The sequence below is a fragment of the Gorilla gorilla genome, chromosome 1 (assembly GCF_029281585.2).
Source record: "Gorilla gorilla gorilla isolate KB3781 chromosome 1, NHGRI_mGorGor1-v2.1_pri, whole genome shotgun sequence".
In the NCBI taxonomy this organism is placed as follows: domain Eukaryota; kingdom Metazoa; phylum Chordata; class Mammalia; order Primates; family Hominidae; genus Gorilla; species Gorilla gorilla.
This window is the reverse complement of record NC_073224.2, coordinates 70,444,923-70,462,948: the sequence shown is the minus strand read 5'-3', so window position 1 is coordinate 70,462,948 and position 18,026 is coordinate 70,444,923. Positions and strand designations below refer to the sequence as shown.

At 38.4% G+C, this 18,026-nt stretch overlaps 2 protein-coding genes and 1 non-coding gene across 7 annotated transcripts in view; 1 reads left to right on the top strand and 2 right to left on the bottom strand.

Moving 5' to 3' along the window:
* The first annotated feature begins 421 nt into the window (after positions 1-421).
* Positions 422-17,483, top strand: PRG4 (proteoglycan 4). Of its 5 annotated transcripts, XM_019028013.4 has the most exons (12): positions 422-528; positions 3,664-3,786; positions 5,166-5,285; positions 7,679-7,828; positions 8,365-8,493; positions 9,888-12,743; positions 13,406-13,483; positions 14,640-14,776; positions 15,048-15,204; positions 15,781-15,978; positions 16,376-16,501; positions 17,289-17,483. In XM_019028013.4, the coding sequence occupies exons 1-12, from the start codon at positions 453-455 to the stop codon at positions 17,384-17,386; spliced, it is 4,248 nt and encodes a 1,415-aa protein (XP_018883558.4). In that variant the 5' UTR covers positions 422-452; the 3' UTR covers positions 17,387-17,483. The 5 variants fall into 5 exon arrangements, with proteins under 5 accessions (XP_018883558.4, XP_055223610.2, XP_055223616.2 ...); XM_055367635.2 differs by lacking the exon at positions 3,664-3,786; XM_055367641.2 differs by lacking the exon at positions 8,365-8,493.
* On the bottom strand, positions 15,429-15,532 carry LOC115932199 (U6 spliceosomal RNA). Its single transcript, XR_004068521.1, has one exon. It is a non-coding gene; the product is annotated as a U6 spliceosomal RNA (small nuclear RNA).
* Positions 17,434-18,026, bottom strand: part of TPR (translocated promoter region, nuclear basket protein) — a 61,538-nt gene continuing 60,945 nt past the window's right edge. Inside the window, exon 52 of the mRNA XM_004028052.4 lies at positions 17,434-17,634. Within this exon, the coding sequence (XP_004028101.2) occupies positions 17,579-17,634 (56 nt within the window). The 3' untranslated portion in view covers positions 17,434-17,578. The remainder of the gene's footprint in view (positions 17,635-18,026) is intronic.

Here is an 18,026-nt window from a genome sequence, read left to right as displayed (position 1 = left end):
CCTCTGAATTTATACTGAGAATTAAGAAAAAGTTGGAACAGTAACTCCATGATGCTTATTAAATTACATTTCTGTGACACAGGTTATTATTTTCCTTAAGATAAAATTTTAACCTTGCACTGTTAAGTACATGCCATACTTTGGCTAGAGTTTTAAGATAAGTCTATTCTATGTTGGAGATTTCTCAAGTATTAAAACTGTCAATAACGTGGCTGAGGGTGACTTGATTTGTTCTGCATAAGATTAAGTCTAATGGCCAAATATTTTCTATAAAATTAAAGCTGATTTAAAGTCTTGTTTCAAGAATGGGATGGTTTTATTATTAAGTTACATTTTTAAAGTTACTGAAATCTGTATAATGCAAGCCTAAGTTAGTGGTGAGATGAAAGAGCAGTTTTCTGATACTTTTATTTTATTTTCAGCAGGGGTACCTACAGTACCTGAAAACAACGATGGCATGGAAAACACTTCCCATTTACCTGTTGTTGCTGCTGTCTGTTTTCGTGATTCAGCAAGTTTCATCTCAAGGTAGCTTAACCATCGAACATACTTTTATTTAACAACTATTGCTAATCATTCAGTCTTGATTTTTATAACAACGGAAATATGTTTCTAAAAATTTATATTTGCTTGAGTTTAATATACTGTACAACCTTAAAATAATATATAACATGTAGCCTGTTTGTAAGTGCTTTGGAATTCTCATCTTTTTCTCCTTTTGAGAGTTTTGAGCTTGTGTAAAGAATAATTTTGGTACTTGTTATTTCTATGGTTCTCTCGAAAGTTTAAAAAGTGCAGACAGTTCATCATAAAATTATGCTGGAGCTATATAGTATCATAAAAATAACTAAAAAAGAACAATATTTAGATAACATGTAATTTTTGCCTATATGTTGAACAATTTGTTCTTTTAAATCAAATAAATTATTGATAAATAACTTATTTTGGCATCATTTAGACGTAGATACCATATTATAATAAACTACAGTGTTTCAAATGGCATTTTATTAGTCTTGAAAACATTCTCTTTTTCTTACAAGAACTATTTATCCAGGTATGGACATATACAGATGTGACTGTCATTTTGTGTTATAACGTAACTTTTCACAGTTCTCCCAAAACAGGTCCTGGATGAATAGTTCTTGTTACTCATTTTTAGAGACTGTTAAAGTACATTCAGTGTAATCGCATTAGTAAAAGATGCTAGCGTGCCATCTAGGGGGATTAATAGTAACAATGCCAAGCTTTGGATTTTTCTTTTCTTTTCTTTTCCTTTTGTTCCCCTTTGATAAGCAAAATCTGAGAGAATAAAAATCAAGATTCATGACAGTTATGATGAAATTATGTTTCTAAAGTAAACATTTCCAGTAAAATATGAGATTCTTATGAAACCTGAACATGAGTGGTAACTGTCTGCATAGGCATAAGTTGCAGAATTGTCTAGATAAGAAAAGACAGGAAAACAGATGAAAGCGAATGTGAATATTCAATAAGAATGATGACTACTCCAGTATCTCCAGACCCTTCGGCTTTCTCGTAACAATATGACAAGGTTCACAACACTGGGGGCACTTTCTAAACTGCCTTTTCCTCTGTAATACAAATGGTTGTTCACTAAAACAGTGTTACTTTAATTTTAATTGTCATTAAATAAATCAAATTAAAATTAATGGGGCTGGGTGTGGTGGCTCACACCTGTAATCCCAGCATTCTGGGAGGCCTAGGGAGACAGATCACCTGAGGTCTGGAGTTCAAGAGCAGCCTGGGCAACATGGCAAAATCTTGTCTCTATACAAAACACAAAAAAATTAGCCAGGTGTGGTAGTGTGTGCCTGTAATCCCAGCTATTCGGAGGCTGAGGCAAGAGGATATCTTGAATCCGGGAGGTGGAGGTTGCAGTGAGCTGAGCTTGCATCATGGCACTCCAGCCTGGGCAACAGAGTGAGACTCTGTCTCAAAAATAAAAAAAAAATAAATAAATAAAATTAATGGTTACAATTAATAGCAGTAAAAGTAGGACAGACACCTAATCTATGAAAGTAAGCTTTTCCTGTAAGGATGATTTCCTCTTTTTTTTTTCTTGAGACAGGGTCTTGCTTTGTCTCCCAGTCTGGAGTGCAGTGGCACAATCTTGGCTCACTGCAACCTCCACCTACCGGGTTCAAGCGATTCTCCTGTCTCAGCCTTCCGAGTAGCTGGGATTACAGGCCCTTGCCACCATGCCCGGTTAATTTTTGTGTTTTTAGTAAAGACAGGTTTTCACCATGTTGGCCAGGCTGGTCTCTCCTGACCTCAGGTGATCCGCCCGCCTCAGCCTCCCAAAGTGCTGGGATTACAGATGATTTCTTATTTCAGAAATCTGCCAACTATAAAAGAACAATCTCTTGATACTGTATTGTCGGCTTCTCTTGCTTTCTCAACCTCTTCTCATTCTCTTTTTTCTTTATATATAATATATGTATTTATATACATACACTATATATACATTTTTGTATGCATTATGCACTCATGTACACAAAAAGTTCTGAAAGTTGTCCTACAATTTACTGTTTTATTTGCATATTCAGACTTTGGCATTCCTGGACTCTATTCTTTTAAGATTTGTTTTCAGTGTGTTTCAACATTCCTTTGTGGATTTAGGACAGTGCACCTGCCAATTTCTATTCCAGAGATGGATTCCATTGTCACATTTCTGCAGTCATTTCTCAGGGAGGGTTTTAAGGTGGTGTTTTCCAAATGACTTTTAAAAAAATTTGAGAATGAGTATGCTTTTGTTATTGTTTGCTTATTTGTTGCTTGGAAAACCTCTGTTCATGACCTTTATAGTTATGCCCAGTTATTTTAAGGGTTCTCACTTTAGCAGTGGTTGTAAGCATCTGGCTCCCCTGACATTTTAAAAATCCAGTTATCCCCACCAATTAAGGAAGAAAAAGCTCAGTAAAGTTTATGCTGGTGCAACCAGCGTGCTCTAAACTTATCCTCAGGAATGGGAGGCAAAGTGACAGGTGGAAACATCTCAGGCTTAAAATAAGATATATCAGAGTTCAAATTCTGGATGGATTGTTTACTTAAGGTGACCATAAAATGTGTTATCTAAATTAGGACAATTATAAGGGTAAAAGAGTTCACTACAAATAATTGGGAGGTATTAATTAACCTATGATGCCAATATACTGGAACTATTAACTAGTCGTGTGATAATGAGCAAGTTGTCAAAATTTCTGTGTTTCAGCTTTCTTATCTCTAAAAAAGGGCTATTAAATCCTGGAAACATTTTCATAAGCATTAGAGATAATGTATGACTCAGCACCTGGCATAGAGAAGCTCAATAAATGGCAACTGCTAATCATCAAAACCACAGATCGGTAGTAGCTGTAGCTGCCACCTCTTCCTTAGGAGTATCACCCTCTTTAGGCAAAGCCATTACTTTGCCTGGTTTTCAAAAATGTGTTTATCATCTCAGTCTAGTGAAGAATAAAGTGACATAATTGAGATCACCTAAGACATCAGCCAAATATCAGCTGGGCCTATTGCTGACATCATTCCAACACCTTCTCGATCAATAAAATTCTCTCTCACCAAGTGGCTTTGTCCCCCTCATTAGATTGCTCCCTTTCTATAAAGTGGTTTGGCCATATTTACGCCAGTATTGTATAATTTTAGATTTATCAAGCTGTGCAGGGAGATGTGGGGAAGGGTATTCTAGAGATGCCATCTGCAACTGTGATTATAACTGTCAACACTACATGGAGTGCTGCCCTGATTTCAAGAGAGTCTGCACTGTAGGTAAGTCCTGAGAGCGGGTGTCTCCTCTGTCAAGCAACACTGCGAGTCTGTGAGTCCCCCCTTGCACCCTCGTGCAGTGCTGTGAGACTGAGCCTCCCCTTGCACCTGCTTGCAGTGCTGTTTTCCCACTGTATCACTTCCTTTGCTTAAGTGACTTTCCTTCACTTGCATAAATGTTGCAGCGCATTGTACCTAAGGATGGTGTCAAAGCTTGTGATTACTGGGGAGGGTAAGGGGAGCCTGGAAGTCTGTCACTTGCACAAGGTTATTGACTAGTTCCAAGTAAAATGTCTTATTTTAAATAGAGAAGATACTGTGAGTCAGCAGTCATTAAGTAAATAGTAAGGAGTAATTATTTACAATCAGAGATGTCCTCGACTAGTAATGAGGACTTTCAATAGTTTCATCAAAAGAATACATGAGCATGGAATAATCTTGTCTACCATTGGACTTTCTGATGTTAACACGTTTGTAAATTACTTGGAAAAGACACTTTAAAGATAAAGTGCTAGTGTTTAATGATGAATTTCAGTTAAAATTTGAAGGTCTGAATTTTAAATTATGAGTGGTGTTTCACTTGAATATATTTTGGGCCATTTTGTTATTAACACAGAAACATTTCCTATTCAATTTAAGAAAATTGTAATTAAAGTTATTTGAAAGGTGTATTTGCTTTAGAATTTGAATGTGAAGTTGAGGAATATATTGTACAATTTATGTATTGGATAGGTAATTATTTCAAATAGGCCTTGGTAAGTCCCTGTTAACTCTAACTAAGGCTTTTTAAATTTTCATTTTTTAAATGAGTAGTCCTCCCTAACATAGTCCACACTGTAAGATTAGGCTGAAAGCTTTCAACTATACACCTTCCCCAGTTTGTCATAATAAGGGCCTCTGCATTACAAATGATTTTTAAGCCTCAAAAATGGCCCATTTATGTGGAATATATATACATATATATTTATATGGAATATATTGCTGAGACCTGTACATTCAATTACTGTGAATCTATTACAAAGCGGTGTGTGAAGAGGAGAAGGATGAAGAGATTTCATATGAAGGCTATCTCACTATTTAGACATTTCCCGATTTTTCTTTGTCCATACATGTAAATAACTCGGGCAGCATCGGGATGTCTCTTGGAGTCTGGAAGGGCAAGAGGAGTTGCCCTCAGTCACCATATTTCTTTTTTGACCTGGGCTTTCTCCATCTGGGATACCATCTAATTTTTCCTGGATGATGTACTCCAAATTTCAAATAAAAGACTTAGAAATGAACTTTTGGAAACCTAGTCAAGTCTAAGGTGGGAAATGGCTGTCAAATACATGGGCCTGGCTTCACAATGAATAATCTGTAACCTCTTGTTTTGCTCTGCGTAGAGCTTTCCTGTAAAGGCCGCTGCTTTGAGTCCTTCGAGAGAGGGAGGGAGTGTGACTGCGACGCCCAATGTAAGAAGTATGACAAGTGCTGTCCTGATTATGAGAGTTTTTGTGCAGAAGGTAAGCATCACAGTACGAACCAATGCTTCTCAGTACAGCCAGATCTGTGCACCTACCTTAGCATCACTGATAATGTCTAACACGCAGTCCATCTTAGGCCTTGATTTTACTAACATATAAGCTATTTCATAATAATTTTGTTTTGTGGAGATGAATTAAAGAAGAAAAGCGCCTTCCAACAGCAGAACCCCCAGGCTCAGCCAGGCTCCAAGAGTACAAGATGTTGCCAGAGGGGGAACATAGAGGATGACGCTGAATGTACATGTCTTTTTTTCTTCAGATATGGTTCAATTTCAGGTTAAATCAACAGTAATCAACTCACTTGATGATTTCTTGTCTCACCCTTGCTGACTTCACGAAGTCAACTATCCTTTGAGCTATCTGTGCTTTTGGCCTCAGTGTTTGAGTATATATTTAAGGACACAAGCAACACTTTCAGCTTCCCCAAACAAGTAAATTTATGAATTAGTTTAAGCCATTAAATTTATAGGCAAATCTACCTAACACATTGTTAACTGTCATGTTCCTTCCCATTTCTGCAGTCTCCTCAGCAGTCTCTATTCCAATACATGTGCGTGGTGAAGTCAATAACAAGGGATATTCCCATCTTAAAATCATCTTCTCTGTTTATAGGTCTTGAGGGATTACTCTAGAGTATAACAAAAGGCTCCAGATTTTACAGAAAAAGATTTTTTAAATATACTTGAATACTGGATTACTTTCCTTTACCGAATGGTTGTTCTTAAATTCTACTTTGTTAAAACAAGAATATTTGTGGAGGTAAAAGTGAAAATAAGCTTTGCTTGCATAATCAGTCTTATCATTTTATTTAAACAAGCCTGCGCTTCCTGCTTCTTTAGAACAGTGAAGAAAGATTGGAAAACTGCTAATCAGCAGAATTGAGAGATGTTTCTTAACCGTTCAATGTTTTCATGGGAAAACATTCCAAAAATAATGAAGACAACACCCTTGTAATAAAAAACTCAGAGCTCACCCTTCCTGCAGCTTTTAGCAGGCCCCATGATGAGTGACACATATTTACTCATTACCCTAATTGTTTTGGCTGTGAGACAAGAAAGCTAAGAATTTGTTTTGGGCAGAGGATGTGTAGGGAGTGAAGATGGTTAGAAAGTGATGAGACATTGAGAGAACATTTTGATAAAGATAATACTTTATGTTATGAAATATTTGGTCAGATTACCTAAAGTTTAGGTAGAACTCTGAAAAAAAATGATGAAGGCAATGCTGGCCAACTTTCTTTACAGAATTCATAAGATAGTCAGCGTCCCGACTTAAAATAATAAAACCACTCAGAACCTCAATACTTCATTTTTTAAGTATAATAACCAAACTATCTTGAGATTCACCACTTAGTTGTTTCAGTATAGATACTACTTACGGGTGTCTATATATCTAAAAATCATAACGTTTCAAGAATTGAAGGAATCCCAGCCATCCAAGTGCCTCTGAATGTGAAAGAGAAAACAGAGTCCAAGAGGTTAGCCATTTTGGCCAAGAACATTAGCTAGTACATGGCAGATCTGTTTCTCAAATTGAGATACTTGATGTTTTTGCTGGGTAGGAGGAGAAACAAGAGGGACAGTGGCCAGTTCATGGAGACTATAGCAGTAGGGTTCTGGGGCGATGTTGCGGGGAGCAGCATGATTTATCACAACCCTTCTGTACCCAGAGAGTCCCCAATGCTGTTTTCTTATCCTTCATTAGTCCCTCTTCTTGTTCCTAATGAAAAAAAAAAAAAATTCCATGTTTTCTCTTCTAGACTGAGAAGCAGAAAAGGGAAGGGGACTAAAAGGTTAAAAAGATACACACCAAACCATTAACAGTTGTGTCTTTGGGAAGGGCAGGGCATTTTGAGGAAAAGCACAATGTGAAGGTGTGAACTTTTCACAAGAATATTCATGTAGAACTTTTGTAATTAAAAAAAGAACAAAAGGCAAATTGGCATCATTTAATTTAAATGAATATTAAAACAGAAAAAAATGAATACTAAAACAGAAAAAATATTCTGAAGGCAAAGACCTTCAGAAATCATCTTGAATAAACATCTTAGTTTGTAGACAAGAAGATGAAGTTCAAGATAATTATTTGCCTAAGGTCACAATGGTAGAGGCTGGCAGGCCTAGGACTGGAATTTAGGTCTTCTGATTCCTGAGACTTTGCTCCCTGTCATAACTTACAACAATTTGAGAACCAGTATTTTATAGCAATGCATCCTTAGAGTTAAATGGAGTCATTCGTGTTGAGCTGGAGCCTGCCTGCACTGGCTGTCACCAGCATCTACTCTTGAAGCTAGATGCATCCATGCTTTTCACAGTTAGAGCTGCTGATGAACATAAACAAGATGTTAACTGACTTGTCTTGCTTGGCCTCAGTGCATAATCCCACATCACCACCATCTTCAAAGAAAGCACCTCCACCTTCAGGAGCATCTCAAACCATCAAATCAACAACCAAACGTTCACCTAAACCACCAAACAAGAAGAAGACTAAGAAAGTTATAGAATCAGAGGAAATAACAGAAGGTAGGAAGATGACAGATATAATCAAAGGAGCTTTCTTAGATGAAGTAACTTGTAGGTGGCTGCTTATCTAAGCCCATTCTCAGAGAACAGGGTAATCTTAGGAATCATGAGGCTCATTACACTCGAAGGTTTTAGACTTTGCTTTTAAGTAAAGTTTAAGACAAAGTATAAACTCTCAGCTCTTTCTGTATTTACCAAACCCAGCATGAGTCTGGGTTAAAACAAATCAGAAGGGACAAATCTTACTATAAAAAACAAAAACCACCCCATGATTTTCTTTGCAGAATAATTTGATTCTGTGTTTTGGAGGATATGGGAAAGTTGAGAGATACTAGTAATACTGCTAGTATCTGTCATAAGCCCAGGTGCCTTGCTTTTAACTGACAGATTAAAAGGCAGTTGGTCATATTACTAATAAAAGCAAAATCCAGATACTTGTAGACTAGTAAATAGCACTTCTTGCTGTGTTTAGACTGGTGGTTCTTTTTTGTTTTAAATCACAGTTGGTGTGATCAAACTTTCTATTTGATTTATAGAACATTCTGTTTCTGAAAATCAAGAGTCCTCCTCCTCCTCCTCCTCTTCCTCTTCTTCTTCAACAATTCGGAAAATCAAGTCTTCCAAAAATTCAGCTGCTAATAGAGAATTACAGAAGAAACTCAAAGGTTTGAGCATTGATAAAGATCAAAGACTGTATCAATGCCATATTAACAATGATTATATTTAAAAGTAATGCGTGTTGGTAGAATGAGGACATCTTAATATGGGGGGGAATATAACTTTATAAATATTATCTTAGAAAGTACCAAATGAATACTTCCTACAGGAAATTAGTGCCAAGCGGCTAAGAAGCCACTCTAAAAGCAAAGGATAAGAAGATGCTGTAGCAGGACTGTGGAACCACAAGATGGCACCAGAGATGATTATTGATGGCTTTCTACTGTCATTCTTGTTTACTTGACATCATTTTGCTTCTTCTCCTTCATCTTCCTTGCATTTTCATTTTCCCTTCCCCAGCTTTATTTTAACAAACATTTATATACTATTGTTCTAAGTGTTTTACAAGTATTAACTCATTAAATTCTTACAAACCTCTATGGAAAAAATATTATCCATATTTTACAAATCCTCTTTATTTTCCTAGTAACTTATATATTATATCTGGCTGACTTTTCCTCTAGTAGAGACTGTGCTACAGAATAGGCTATTATTGCCTGAAAAGAGATTTCCTTTGCTGTTTATTATTTCCTGAAGTTCTGGTTCTAAATATATATTCTCTTTCTCCAGGAAATACTGGATTTTTGGATAAGGGAGTTTTAAAGAACTCTAAGTGGTTGTGATTTCCTCCGAAGCATTCACTCTAAATAAATAGCCAGACATTTAATCTTTTAGTCACCCAGAAAATCGCGCAGGAAGCCACCCTTGGGCTTTGTAGTTCACATGTGGGGCAGCTGCTATGGGAAAGCCTTGATAAATACTGTCTTTTTGCTGCCCATTGCACCCTAAGCTCCTCCTTATGTCCCCTGGGACTTGCAAGTTTAGCTGCGCAGAAGAAAAGGAGTGGCTAATAGCCCTATGTATGAGAACAAGGCTCAGCAGGGACTGTGGGGGTGACTGGGGTAGATTGCTCAGAGGTAGCTGTAGAGGCCTCTGAGATAATTGGTGCAGCAAGATGGTAGTACTAGGTTTCCAGGAGGAAGGAAGGGACACTGGGCACTGAAGAATAAGAGTACAAAAAGTAGGGGGTAAAGAACATTAATATAAACAGATGAATTAGTGTTATTTATCGTGTTGGTAATTTTGAACTTGCCACTGACTTCCATGTATTAATTGTATAGAGTTTTATTTGTGCTTTTTCATCCCTCATCTCATTTATTCCCTAAAACAGCCCAATAAGATAGGTTGAGTATTTGCCATTTTACAACAAATTAAAGGACATAGTAGAGGTTAGCAATTTGCTTAGAAACACACAACTAGTCAATGATAAAGATGGGATCTTTATGTCACTATTAAAGAAAAAAAATATTCTAAAATAACAAGATGTATATTTTTTCTCCAGTAAAAGATAACAAGAAGAACAGAACTAAAAAGAAACCTACCCCCAAACCACCAGTTGTAGATGAAGCTGGAAGTGGATTGGACAATGGTGACTTCAAGGTCACAACTCCTGACACGTCTACCACCCAGCACAATAAAGTCACCACATCTCCCAAGATCACAACAGCAAAACCAATAAATCCCAGACCCAGTCTTCCGCCTAATTCTGATACACCTAAAGAGACGTCTTTGACAGTGAATAAAGAGACAACAGTTGAAACTAAAGAAACTACTACAACAAATAAACAGACTTCAACTGATGGAAAAGAGAAGACTACTTCCGCTAAAGAGACGCAAAGTATAGAGAAAACATCTGCTAAAGATTTAGCACCCACATCTAAAGTGCTGGCTAAACCTACACCCAAAGCTGAAACTACAACCAAAGGCCCTGCTCTCACCACTCCCAAGGAGCCCACACCCACCACTCCCAAGGAGCCTGCATCTACCACGCCCAAAGAGCCCACACCCACCACCATCAAGTCTGCACCCACCACCCCCAAGGAGCCTGCACCCACCACCCCCAAGGAGCCTGCACCCACCACTCCCAAGGAGCCTGCACCCACCACCACCAAGTCTGCACCCACCACTCCCAAGGAGCCTGCACCCACCACCCCCAAGGAGCCTGCACCCACCACTCCCAAGGAGCCTGCACCCACCACCACCAAGTCTGCACCCACCACTCCCAAGGAGCCTGCACCCACCACCCCCAAGAAGCCTGCCCCAACTACCCCCAAGGAGCCTGCACCCACCACTCCCAAGGAGCCTGCACCCACCACTCCCAAGGAGCCTGCACCCACCACTCCCAAGGAACCTGCACCCACCACTCCCAAGGAGCCTGCACCCACCACCCCCAAGGAGCCTGCACCCACCACTCCCAAAGAGCCTGCACCCACCGCCCCCAAGAAGCCTGCCCCAACTACCCCCAAGGAGCCTGCACCCACCACTCCCAAGGAGCCTGCACCCACTACCACCAAGGAGCCTTCACCCACCACTCCCAAGGAGCCTGCACCCACCACTACCAAGTCTGCACCCACCACTCCCAAGGAGCCTGCACCCACCCCCCCCAAGAAGCCTGTCCCAACTACCCCCAAGGAGCCTGCACCCACCACTCCCAAGGAACCTGCACCCACCACCACCAAGAAGCCTGCACCCACCACTCCCAAAGAGCCTGCCCCAACTACCCCCAAGGAGACTGCACCCACCACCCCCAAGAAGCTCACACCCACCACCCCCGAGGAGCTCACACCCACCACCCCTGAGGAGCCCGCACCCACCACCCCTGAGGAGCCCGCACCCACCACCCCTGAGGAGCCCGCACCTACCACCCCTGAGGAGCCCGCTCCCACCACTCCTAAGGCAGCGGCTCCCACCACCCCTAAGGAGCCTGCTCCCACCACCCCTAAGGAGCCTGCTCCAACTACCCCTAAGGAGACTGCTCCAACTACCCCTAAGGAGACTGCTCCAACTACCCCTAAAGGGACTGCTCCAACTACCCTCAAGGAACCTGCACCCACTACTCCCAAGAAGCCTGCCCCCAAGGAGCTTGCACCCACCACCACCAAGGAGCCCACATCCACCACCTCTGACAAGCCCGCTCCAACTACCCCTGAGGAGACTGCTCCAACTACCCCTAAGGGGACTGCTCCAACTACCCCTAAGGGGACTGCTCCAACTACCCCTAAGGAGCCTGCTCCAACTACCCCTAAGAAGACTGCTCCAACTACCCCTAAGGGGACTGCTCCAACTACCCTCAAGGAACCTGCACCCACTACTCCCAAGAAGCCTGCCCCCAAGGAGCTTGCACCCACCCCCACCAAGGAGCCCACATCCACCACCTCTGACAAGCCTGCTCCACCTACACCTAAGGAGACTGCTCCAACTACCCCCAAGGAGCCTGCACCCACTACCCCCAAGAAGCCTGCTCCAACTACTCCTGAGACACCTCCTCCAACCACTTCAGAGGTCTCTACTCCAACTACCACCAAGGAGCCTACCACTATCCACAAAAGCCCTGATGAATCAACTCCTGAGCTTTCTGCAGAACCCACACCAAAAGCTCTTGAAAACAGTCCCAAGGAACCTGGTGTACCTACAACTAAGACTCCTGCAGCGACTAAACCTGAAATGACTACAACAGCTAAAGACAAGACAACAGAAAGAGACTTACGTACTACACCTGAAACTACAACTGCTGCACCTAAGATGACAAAAGAGACAGCAACTACAACAGAAAAAACTACCGAATCCAAAATAACAACTACAACCACACAAGTAACATCTACCACAACTCAAGATACCACACCATTCAAAATTACTACTCTTAAAACAACTACTCTTGCACCCAAAGTAACTACTACAACAAAAAAGACAATTACTACCACTGAGATTATGAACAAACCTGAAGAAACAGCTAAACCAAAAGACAGAGCTACTAATTCTAAAGCGACAACTCCTAAACCTCAAAAGCCAACCAAAGCACCCAAAAAACCCACTTCTACCAAAAAGCCAAAAACAATGCCTAGAGTGAGAAAACCAAAGACGACACCAACTCCCCGCAAGATGACATCAACAATGCCAGAATTGAACCCTACCTCAAGAGTAGCAGAAGCCATGCTCCAAACCACCACCAGACCTAACCAAATTCCAAACTCCAAACTAGTTGAAGTAAATCCAAAGAGTGAAGATGCAGGTGGTGCTGAAGGAGAAACACCTCATATGCTTCTCAGGCCCCACGTGTTCATGCCTGAAGTTACTCCCGACATGGATTACTTACGGAGAGTACCCAATCAAGGCATTATCATCAATCCCATGCTTTCCGGTATTAAGAATCAGTTATTTTCATTTTTAAAGCTGGTAATGTTAGTTTACATCTATCTGAACCAGAATGCCTTAGTTTAGTATCACTTAACTGAGATATATTACCTGACCTTGTTAACTTGTGAAGTTTTACAGCTTCCCTGTAGGTAAGCAGAGGTGTAATTATAGTAAGCTTTTTCATTCTCTAGAAAATTAAGTAATAATGTAGGGCTGGGAATTTAGCATATGTGTGTCTGTGAGCAGCAGAGATGGTATATAGAAAGTCAAGAAAATTTAGTTCGGAGTCTATTCTTAAAAGTACAATGCAAAGCAAAAATCTGTAGTATCATTTCCCAAACTAACCCAAAGGGAGGGCAATCAGAACGGAAAGATGCAATTTCACATTGAGTTCATACATCCAAAAAATGTCTAGTTTACATGAAAATCAAGGTAACCTGGTCCATTCCAATTCATAATAATTTATTTCATATAATACTTTTGAAGAGTATCATCTTTAAGTAAAATGGAATTATCAAGTATATAACTATGCAAACAGGTCAAACTGTGTCCTTCAAGATCTTAGAAAAGGTAAACAGGAAATAGAACCATGTGGAAAGACGAAAAGAACATACAGACTTTTCTCATTCTGTTCTATATTTGTTTTGTTTTTGTTAATTTGTTTAGATGAGACCAACATATGCAACGGTAAGCCAGTAGATGGACTGACTACTTTGCGCAATGGGACATTAGTTGCATTCCGAGGTGAGCTATGTACACATTTATTTTTCTTCTCATCATTCTGTTTTGGCATTTATGAGAACCAAAGCCGTGGAAGAGTGCTAGTTTGGGTTGTTTTCTGGAGGGGAATCTGATTGATAAGCACACCTCACAGGAGAATCCGAGAGTAATAACAGAAATATTGGATTAAGAAAATTAGACAAAGTAACAAAACAAAACCAAGACCCTGAACTGATACTACTGAGGTTTTTTCCTACTGTTAAGATTTAAAAAGCAGTTCAATTTTTTTGGGGGGGGGGGTAGTTAAAATTTAAAAAATAAAATAAAATAAAATTTTAATTTCATACCAAATGAAATGACACCAGCATGCATATTCGCTGCTTTATTTGAAAATAACATCTCAATTGTGATGTGTTCAAGTGTTACACTCTCTGTCGGAGAGTAACAGAAGAAAAGTTATTTCATGTTAATTCTCTGCTGTACTCTGCTAGTCCAGTCTTGACACATATTTAGATTAAATCTGAAAGCAATTCCTTTTCGTACAGTAGAGGCTAAAGAGATGTTAGTCATTAAATTATAATTTCTTAGTTCTAAGAGATAAAGAAATTGAGATCTAAAGAGATAGTGACTTTAAGTCACAAAGCCAAAAGGCTTTTTTGAGACAGGATCTCCCTCTGTCACCCAGGCTGGAGTAGAGTGGCGCAATCACGGCTCAATGCAGGCTCGATCTCCTGGGCCCAAGTGATCCTCCCATCTCAGCCACCTGAGTAGCTGGGACTACAGGTGTGCACCACCATGCCTGGCTAATTTTTGTATTTTTTTTTTTTTTGTAGAGACAGGGTTTTGTCATGGTGCCCACGCTGGTCTCAAACTCCTGGGCCCAAGCCATCTACCCGCCTTGACCTCCCAAAGTGCTGGATTATAGGTGTGAGCCACTGCACCTGGCCCAACCAATAGGCTCTTTCTAAAGAAACTAGAAAACTAAAGTATCTCAAAGGTTATGCTAAATTTCAGACTTGGGAAATACCTGCTCTCAGAAATGTTCAAATACTACCTTTTGTATCTGACTAAACTTCCAGTCATACAATGCATAAGAAAACTACATTTTTTTTCATTTTGGTTTCTTTTGTGATAGGTTTAGCATTCAGCTTGTAGGCTGATGTCTTTCCTTAAATTTTAGGTCATTATTTCTGGATGCTAAGTCCATTCAGTCCACCATCTCCAGCTCGCAGAATTACTGAAGTCTGGGGTATTCCTTCCCCCATTGATACTGTTTTTACTAGGTGCAACTGTGAAGGAAAAACTTTCTTCTTTAAGGTAACACAAATATCTTTGTGAGAGAAATTTAATGATAATTTGTAACTGCATTATTTATTACAACATATATTGCCTTAACCTCCAATATAAGTGTCCTTTTAAATACTCTGTCATCAAAATTTAATCATAATTCAACAGTTTGATAACAGTAATGGTCAAAATTCAACCGTTTAACTAAGTTAACACGTTCTCTCTATACTTAAATCTAGAAAGGAGTTCCAAATCTTTTTTCCCAAAGCTGATAACATAATTTTCTCTTTTAAATTATCAGGATTCTCAGTACTGGCGTTTTACCAATGATATAAAAGATGCAGGGTACCCCAAACCAATTTTCAAAGGATTTGGAGGACTAACTGGACAAATAGTGGCAGCGCTTTCAACAGCTAAATACAAGAACTGGCCTGAATCTGTGTATTTTTTCAAGAGAGGTATGTGTTACATAACTGACAAGATTACAAAACTTTTAAAGAATTACACTCAGCATTTTCATTATTGAGTTTACTGTCAAAAGATATCTTTAATGGCTGAAATCAAATATTTTCAGTGAAAAAAATCAATATTGAGGGTAGTATTCTTATTGCCCTCAATTTTTATTTTCATTTCTTCACAGGCAAGTCACAATTCATTTGAGTTTTCAGGTCACTGATAGAATGTCATTTACTTTCGCTTCACAAATGTGCATGTCATCCTTGCACAAGGGCCATGCTAATCTCTGTATCATTCCAGTTTTAGTATATGTGCTGCCAAACTGAGCACTTGTCACTTTCAATTGAAATTAAATATATAACTATGTAATTTGCTGCATCTATTCATTCAACAAGTATTTCAGAGTTTAATAATTATTTTTATAATACTCTTGACTAATAGCCATTATTAATATCAATATATTATATGAAAAATGAGAACAAAACTGTTTCCTATACATTGTAAAAGTTGTTTTCCACCTTTTCTGAGGATATTAAAATTAATTTTCATTTTCCATGTGATATTCTAATACATAACAGGTGGCAGCATTCAGCAGTATATTTATAAACAGGAACCTGTACAGAAGTGCCCTGGAAGAAGGCCTGCTCTAAATTATCCAGTGTATGGAGAAACGACACAGGTTAGGAGACGTCGCTTTGAACGTGCTATAGGACCTTCTCAAACACACACCATCAGAATTCAATATTCACCTGCCAGACTGGCTTATCACGACAAAGGTAACATTTTTATTGTGTTAAAAAAAATCCTTAAACATAAGTAGATGTAATACAGTTTCTTATACAGTAAGGCTTATGAAATATGGATACTGATCAAACAGTCCTAATAATTTAAGCTTACTGATGAAAAACTCATCCACTTGCCTTAGTGAATAACCAAAGACCAATACTTTCTTTTTCCTTGTGGGTAAGGAAAGCAGTTTGTTCAGGTTTGTCAGTTATAACCAATACTATTTATCAAGTACTTCTTACCAAGAACATTATATACCAGTCTATAACCCTCAATAGTTCTACATCAGAGGGCTAAAACTGATATTAAAACTCAGATGTCTGGCTCTTTCCAAGATAGTACATTGCCTTTTAATCTGTTATCTTTTATTAAACATGCCACTTACAGGTGTCCTTCATAATGAAGTTAAAGTGAGTATACTGTGGAGAGGACTTCCAAATGTGGTTACCTCAGCTATATCACTGCCCAACATCAGAAAACCTGACGGCTATGATTACTATGCCTTTTCTAAAGGTAAGGTATTAACTAATAGTTTCCCAAGGAGGTGATATCATTTGTGAAAATATGAAGATAAAGTAAAAATGCTGGCTGCAATGATGACTGAATGTGAGAAGTTACACTACGATACTTATTCTAATTGCTGTGGAAAAGAGTTAAGACTTTTGCTTTAATTTCAATTAAAATGATGGCACTGCAATTCAATTCTGCTCTAACCTTCATGAGATTACAATAAAACATCCAGTTACTAGAGTAAACTTGCTACTGACGACAGTATTTTACTTCTATCATTTGTGGCATTTAACAGATACCTTGTTTGGCACAAGGTTATAATGATTTGCATCACTGCAGAGTCTGTAAGATCAGAAAGAAGTTCCTGAGAAACTAATTTTATTAATTAAATTATATTACTCAGGATGCTTTTCTTTGAAATGCCCAGAAATCTAAGTTATTCTGCCTGTAATTTCATAATATGAATGACATTGGCATGTATTTTTTAAAAGGAATAACCCCAAGTAAATTATTTTTCAAACTTGGTTACTCTTTAATGTTTACTTCATAAAGGAGAGCTGAACCTGATTTTACAAAAAGATGGTGAAATGTCAATCTTTTGAAACATCAAAAAAGCTGAAAACTCTAGGCAATTGTTTTTCTTTTTGTTATAAAGTTCAAATTAATTAGTAAAAACATCTCTATTAAAATGATAAACATTGTCTTTGAGCATAATAGTCAACATAAGTTATTTTTTAGTTTGGGCATTGTTTTCTTTTTAACTAAAAAAATGTTTTTCTCTTCCATTTAGATCAATACTATAACATTGATGTGCCTAGTAGAACAGCAAGAGCAATTACTACTCGTTCTGGGCAGACCTTATCCAAAGTCTGGTACAACTGTCCTTAGACTGATGAGCAAAGGAGGAGTCAACTAATGAAGAAAAGAATAATAAATTTTGACACTGAAAAACATTTTATTAATAAAGAATATTGACATGAGTATACCAGTTTATATATAAAAATGTTTTTAAACTTGACAATCATTACACTAAAACAGATTTGATAATCTTATTCACAGTTGTTATTGTTTACAGACCATTTAATTAATATTTCCTCTATTTATTCCTCCTCTCCCTCCCATTGCATGGCTCACACCTGTAAAAGAAAAAAGAATCAAATTGAATATATCTTTTAAGAATTCAAAACTAGTGTATTCACTTACCCTAGTTCATTATAAAAAATATCTAGGCATTGTGGATATAAAACTGTTGGGTATTCTACAACTTCAATGGAAATTATTACAAGCAGATTAATCCCTCTTTTTGTGACACAAGTACAATCTAAAAGTTATATTGGAAAACATGGAAATATTAAAATTTTACACTTTTACTAGCTAAAACATAATCACAAAGCTTTATCGTGTTGTATAAAAAAATTAACAATATAATGGCAATAGGTAGAGATACAACAAATGAATATAACACTGTAACACTTCATATTTTCCAAATCTTAATTTGGATTTAAGGAAGAAATCAATAAATATAAAA